General features: G+C 37.2%; 1 protein-coding gene across 2 annotated transcripts in view; it reads right to left on the reverse strand.

Moving 5' to 3' along the window:
- LOC307039392 (sodium channel protein type 4 subunit alpha B-like) overlaps nt 1-7,482 on the reverse strand; it is an 85,684-nt gene that overhangs the window by 63,500 nt on the left and 14,702 nt on the right. For both annotated transcript variants that reach the window (XR_013808215.1, XM_079681417.1), the window contains exon 6: nt 965-1,093. Coding sequence is in view for 1 of the 2 variants with exons in the window: in XM_079681417.1 (XP_079537543.1) it covers nt 965-1,093 (129 nt within the window). In the remaining variant the exon portion in view is untranslated. The remainder of the gene's footprint in view (nt 1-964; nt 1,094-7,482) is intronic.

Consider the following 7,482-nt stretch of genomic DNA (forward strand, 5'->3'; position numbering starts at 1 on the left):
CCCACTCTCCTCGGCTCCCTTCACTGGCTTCCAGTAACTGCTAGAATCCACTTCAAGACACTGGTACTTGCGTACCATGCTGTGAATGGATCTGGCCCTTCCTACATCCAGGACATGGTTAAACCGTACACCCCAGCACGTGCACTCCGCTCTGCATCAGCCAAACAGCTCGCTGCACCCGCACTGCGAGGGGGACCCAAGTTCCCATCAGCAGAAACACGTGGGTTTGCTATCCTGGCTCCAAAATGGTGGAATGAGCTCCCCATTGAGATCAGGACAGCAGAAAGCTTACACATCTTCTTCAGACTGAAAACTCATCTCTTTGGACTCCACTTCCAGAGATAGAATTACTAACAAAGCACTTATATACTAATAAAGGGCTGGCTGATCTAAAGCCAGTTGAGTAGCACTTGAAATGTTTGGCTCTATGAAACCTGATGAACTTCTATGATTCTGTTTTCTTCAAGTTTGTATCTGGTTGGTCGAACGGACTTATTGTAAGTCGCTTTGGATAAAAGCCTCAGCTAAATGCAATGTAATGTAAACTGTGGAACGACCTGCCCTCGCTCATCAGACAGGCTCCCACACTGTCTGTTTTTAAATCCCGTCTTGAAACTCACCTCTTCTCGTTAGCATTCGGAACCAAGTAGATTGTTGCTTTTATTTGCTTTCAGTGGTCTATTGTTTTTATTATATTGCTGTTCTTATGTTTTTTATTTTGAAATTGTTACATTTATTCTGGTTTGTTTTGTGTTTGTATCTATTATTTTAAATTTATTTATTTATTTAATGTTTTGTGAGCTGAGCTGGGTGGTTTTATATGTTATGTATCTCTCTTTACAGCACTTTGGTCTGGAGGTTTTAAAGTGCTATATAAATAAAGTTGGATTGGATTGGATATATATGTACATTATAGATTTTACCACATTATTGTATACGTAATATTTCATATTTTTGGGAGTACCCGGTGCAGATGACCAGCACGTCCAGCCAGTTCCAGCCATCTCTGAGGAAGGTGAAGCGTCCAGCACAGAGTCCTCGGGCCACGACTTTAACCACCGCTTCAAACGTGAAGATGGCCATGAACACGCGTCTGTTCAAAGACAGAAAAACACTGAAACATTGAAGAGTACAAAAGTAAAAGTAAAAACTGAAATGAATGAACGAAAGTGCGGAAAGAAAAGTTGAATAATACAAAAAAATATATCAGAGTAAATTGAGAGAGAAACAGCAACATTTTCTCATAGACTTCTCTACAATCTGAGGTAATAAAGGGAGAGAGAAGTAGGAACATTTCCTCATAGACTTCTCTACCATCTGATGTAATAAAGAGAGAAGTAGGAACATTTCCTCATAGACTTCTCTACAATCTGAGGTAATAAAGAGAGAGAGAGAAGTAGGAACATTTCCTCATAGACTTCTCTACCATCTGATGTAATAAAGAGAGAAGTAGGAACATTTCCTCATAGACTTCTATACAATCTGAGGTAATAAAGAGAGAGAGAAGTAGGAACATTTCCTCATAGACTTCTATACAATCTGAGGTAATAAAGAGAGAGAGAAGTAGGAACATGTCCTCATAGACTTCTCTACAATCTGAGGTAATAAAGAGAGAGAGAAGTAGGAACATTTCCTCATATACTTCTCTACAATCTGAGGTAATAAAGAGAAAGAGAAGTAGGAACATTTCCTCATAGACTTCTATACAATCTGAGGTAATAAAGAGAAAGAGAAGTAGGAACATTTCCTCATAGACTTCTATACAATCTGAGGTAATAAAGAGAGAGAGAAGTAGGAACATTTCCTCATAGACTTCTCTACAATCTGAGGTAATAAAGAGAGAGAGAAGTAGGAACATGTCCTCATAGACTTCTATACAATCTGAGGTAATAAAGAGAGAGAGAAGTAGGAACATTTCCTCATAGACTTCTCTACAATCTGAGGTAATAAAGAGAGAGAGAAGTAGGAACATTTCCTCATAGACTTTTCTACAATCTGAGGTAATAAAGAGAGAGAGAAGTAGGAACATTTCCTCATAGACTTCTATACAATCTGAGGTAATAAAGAGAGAGAGAAGTAGGAACATTTCCTCATAGACTTCTCTACAATCTGAGGTAATAAAGAGAGAGAGAGAAGTAGGAACATTTCCTCATAGACTTTTCTACAATCTGAGGTAATAAAGAGAGAAGTAGGAACATTTCCTCATAGACTTCTATACAATCTGAGGTATAAAGAGAGAGAGAAGTAGGAACATTTCCTCATAGACTTCTCTACAATCTGAGGTATAAAGAGAGAGAGAAGTAGGAACATTTCCTCATAGACTTCTCTACAATCTGAGGTAATAAAGAGAGAGAGAAGTAGGAACATTTCCTCATAGACTTTTCTACAATCTGAGGTATAAAGAGAGAGAGAAGTAGGAACATTTCCTCATAGACTTCTCTACAATCTGAGGTATAAAGAGAGAGAGAAGTAGGAACATTTCCTCATAGACTTCTCTACAATCTGAGGTAATAAAGAGAGAGAGAAGTAGGAACATTTCCTCATAGACTTCTCTACAATCTGAGGTAATAAAGAGAGAGAGAAGTAGGAACATTTTCTCATAGACTTCTATACAATCTGAGGTAATATAGAGAGAGAGAAGTAGGAACATTTCCTCATAGACTTCTATACAATCTGAGGTAATAAAGAGAAAGAGAAGTAGGAACATTTCCTCATAGACTTCTCTACAATCTGAGGTAATAAAGAGAGAGAGAAGTAGGAACATTTCCTCATAGACTTCTCTACAATCTGAGGTAATAAAGAGAGAGAGAAGTAGGAACATTTTCTCATAGACTTCTATACAATCTGAGGTAATATATAGAGAGAGAAGTAGGAACATTTCCTCATAGACTTCTATACAATCTGAGGTAATAAAGAGAAAGAGAAGTAGGAACATTTCCTCAAAGACTTCTCTACAATCTGAGGTAATAAAGAGAGAGAGAAGTAGGAACATTTCCTCATAGACTTCTATACAATCTGAGGTAATAAAGAGAGAGAGAGAAGTAGGAACATTTCCTCATAGACTTCTCTACAATCTGAGGTAATAAAGAGAGAGAGAAGTAGGAACATTTCCTCATAGACTTCTCTACAATCTGAGGTAATAAAGAGAAAGAGAAGTAGGAACATTTCCTCATAGAGTTCTATACAATCTGAGGTAATAAAGAGAGAGAGAAGTAGGAACATTTCCTCATAGACTTTTCTACAATCTGATGTAATAAAGAGAGAGAGAAGTAGGAACATTTCCTCATAGACTTCTCTACAATCTGAGGTAATAAAGAGAGAGAGAAGTAGGAACATTTCCTCATAGACTTTTCTACAATCTGAGGTAATAAAGAGAGAGAGAAGTAGGAACATTTCCTCATAGACTTCTATACAATCTGAGGTAATAAAGAGAGAGAGAAGTAGGAACATTTCCTCATAGGCTTCTCTACAATCTGAGGTAATAAAGAGAGAGAGAGAAGTAGGAACATTTCCTCATAGACTTTTCTACAATCTGAGGTAATAAAGAGAGAGAGAAGCAGCAACATTTCCTCATAGACTTCTATACAATCTGAGGTAATAGAGAGAGAGAGAAGTAGGAACATTTCCTCATAGACTTCTCTACAATCTGAGGTATAAAGAGAGAGAGAAGTAGGAACATTTCCTCATAGACTTCTCTACAATCTGAGGTAATAAAGAGAGAGAGAAGTAGGAACATTTCCTCATAGACTTTTCTACAATCTGAGGTATAAAGAGAGAGAGAAGTAGGAACATTTCCTCATAGACTTCTCTACAATCTGAGGTATAAAGAGAGAGAGAAGTAGGAACATTTCCTCATAGACTTCTCTACAATCTGAGGTAATAAAGAGAGAGAGAAGTAGGAACATTTCCTCATAGACTTCTCTACAATCTGAGGTAATAAAGAGAGAGAGAAGTAGGAACATTTTCTCATAGACTTCTATACAATCTGAGGTAATATAGAGAGAGAGAAGTAGGAACATTTCCTCATAGACTTCTATACAATCTGAGGTAATAAAGAGAAAGAGAAGTAGGAACATTTCCTCAAAGACTTCTCTACAATCTGAGGTAATAAAGAGAGAGAGAAGTAGGAACATTTCCTCATAGACTTCTATACAATCTGAGGTAATAAAGAGAGAGAGAGAAGTAGGAACATTTCCTCATAGACTTCTCTACAATCTGAGGTAATAAAGAGAGAGAGAAGTAGGAACATTTCCTCATAGACTTCTCTACAATCTGAGGTAATAAAGAGAAAGAGAAGTAGGAACATTTCCTCATAGAGTTCTATACAATCTGAGGTAATAAAGAGAGAGAGAAGTAGGAACATTTCCTCATAGACTTTTCTACAATCTGATGTAATAAAGAGAGAGAGAAGTAGGAACATTTCCTCATAGACTTCTCTACAATCTGAGGTAATACAGAGAGAGAGAAGTAGGAACATTTCCTCATATACTTCTCTACAATCTGAGGTAATAAAGAGAGAGAGAGAAGTAGGAACATTTCCTCATAGACTTCTCTACAATCTGAGGTAATAAAGAGAGAGAGAAGTAGGAACATTTCCTCATAGATTTCTATACAATCTGAGGTAATAAAGAGAGAGAGAGAAGTAGGAACATTTCCTCATAGACTTCTATACAATCTGAGGTAATAAAGAGAGAGAGAAGTAGGAACATTTCTTCATAGACTTCTCTACAATCTGATGTAATAAAGAGAGAGAGAAGTAGGAACATTTCCTCATAGACTTCTTTACAATCTGAGGTAATATAGAGAGAGAGAAGCAGCAACATTTCCTCATAGACTTCTCTACAAACTGAGGTAATAAAGAGAGAGAGAAGTAGGAACATTTCCTCATAGACTTCTATACAATCTGAGGTAATAAAGAGAAAGAGAAGTAGGAACATTTCCTCATAGACTTCTATACAATCTGAGGTAATAAAGAGAGAGAGAGAAGTAGGAACATTTCCTCATAGACTTCTCTACAATCTGAGGTAATAAAGAGAAAGAGAAGTAGGAACATTTCCTCATAGACTTCTTTACAATCTGAGGTAATAAAGAGAGAGAGAAGTAGGAACATTTCCTCATAGACTTCTCTACAATCTGAGGTAATAAAGAGAGAGAGAAGTCGGAACATTTCCTCATAGACTTCTCTACAATCTGAGGTAATAAAGAGAGAGAGAAGTAGGAACATTTCCTCATAGACTTCTTTACAATCTGAGGTAATAAAGAGAGAGAGAAGTAGGAACATTTCCTCATAGACTTCTCTACAATCTGAGGTAATAAAGAGAGAGGGAAGTAGGAACATTTCCTCATAGACTTCTATACAATCTGAGGTAATAAAGAGAGAGAGAAGTAGGAACATTTCCTCATAGACTTCTATACAATCTGAGGTAATAAAGAGAGAGAGAAGTAGGAACATTTCCTCATAGACTTCTCTACAATCTGAGGTAATAAAGAGAGAGAGAAGTAGGAACATTTCTTCATAGACTTCTCTACAATCTGATGTAATAAAGAGAGAGAGAAGTAGGAACATTTCCTCATAGACTTCTCTACAATCTGAGGTAATAAAGAGAGAGAGAAGTAGGAACATTTCCTCATATACTTCTCTACAATCTGAGGTAATAAAGAGAGAGAGAGAAGTAGGAACATTTCCTCATAGACTTCTCTACAATCTGAGGTAATAAAGAGAGAGAGAAGTAGGAACATTTCCTCATAGATTTCTATACAATCTGAGGTAATAAAGAGAGAGAAGTAGGAACATTTCCTCATAGACTTCTCTACAATCTGAGGTAATAAAGAGAGAGAGAAGTAGGAACATTTACTCATAGACTTCTCTACAATCTGAGGTAATAAAGAGAGAGAGAAGTAGGAACATGTCCTCATAGACTTCTATACAATCTGAGGTAATAAAGAGAGAGAGAAGTAGGAACATTTCCTCATAGACTTCTATACAATCTGAGGTAATATAGAGAGAGAGAAGCAGCAACATTTCCTCATAGACTTCTCTACAAACTGAGGTAATAAAGAGAGAGAGAAGTAGGAACATTTCCTCATAGACTTCTCTACAATCTGAGGAATAAAGAGAGAGAGAAGTAGGAAAATTTCCTCATAGACTTCTCTACAATCTGAGGTAATAAAGAGAGAGAGAAGTAGGAACATTTCCTCATAGACTTCTCTACAATCTGAGGTATAAAGAGAGAGAGAAGTAGGAACATTTCCTCATAGACTTCTATACAATCTGAGGTAATAAAGAGAGAGAGAGAAGTAGGAACATTTCCTCATAGACTTCTCTACAATCTGAGGTAATAAAGAGAAAGAGAAGTAGGAACATTTCCTCATAGACTTCTATACAATCTGAGGTAATAAAGAGAGAGAGAAGTAGGAACATTTCCTCATAGACTTCTCTACAATCTGAGGTAATAAAGAGAGAGAGAAGTAGGAACATTTCCTCATAGACTTCTCTACAATCTGAGGTAATAAAGAGAGAGAGAGAAGTAGGAACATTTCCTCATAGACTTCTATACAATCTGAGGTAATAAAGAGAGAGAGAAGTAGGAACATTTCCTCATAGACTTCTCTACAACCTGTGGTATAAAGAGAGAAGAAGGAACATTTCCTAATAGACTTCTCTACAATCTGAGGTAATAAAGAGAGAGGGAGAAGTAGGAACATTTCCTCATAGACTTCTCTACAATCTGAGGTAATAAAGATAGAGAGAGAGAAGCAGGAACATTTCCACATAGACTTCTCTACAATCTGAGGTAATATATAGAGAGAGAAGTAGGAATATTTCCTCATAGACTTCTCTACAATCTGAGGTAATAAAGAGAGAAGTAGGAACATTCCTCATAGACTTCTCTACAATCTGAGGTAATAAAGATAGAGAGAGAGAAGCAGGAACATTTCCTCATAGACTTCTCTACAATCTGAGGTAATAAAGAGAGAGAGAAGCAGGAACATTTCCTCATAGTCTTCTCTACAATCTGAGGTAATAAAGAGAGAGAGAAGCAGGAACATTTCCTCATAGACTTCTCTACAATCTGAGGTAATAAAGAGAGAGAGAAGCAGGAACATTTCCACATAGACTTCTATACAATCTGAGGTAATAAAGAGAGAGAGAAGCAGGAACATTTCCTCATAGTCTTCTCTACAATCTGAGGTAATAAAGAGAGAGAGAAGCAGGAACATTTCCTCATAGACTTCTATACAATCTGAGATAATAAAGAGAGAGAGAGAAGTAGGAACATCTTGTCATAGGGTCGCCCCCTGCTGGTTATCAGAGAGAATGCAGCTTTAAGGAACCTCTCTCTGACTCTTGGGTTTCTGTTTCTACACTTTAGATTTAATACCTCTAATATCTTCCCTCTAGAGCCCCCCCCCCCCCCCCCCCCCCCCCAGCACAAACTGTTCATATTTTTGTATTCTCCAGGTTGCCGCAGGGTGAATGCA

Source organism: Notothenia rossii, assembly GCF_949606895.1.
Source record: "Notothenia rossii genome assembly, chromosome: 5".
NCBI lineage: Eukaryota > Metazoa > Chordata > Actinopteri > Perciformes > Nototheniidae > Notothenia > Notothenia rossii.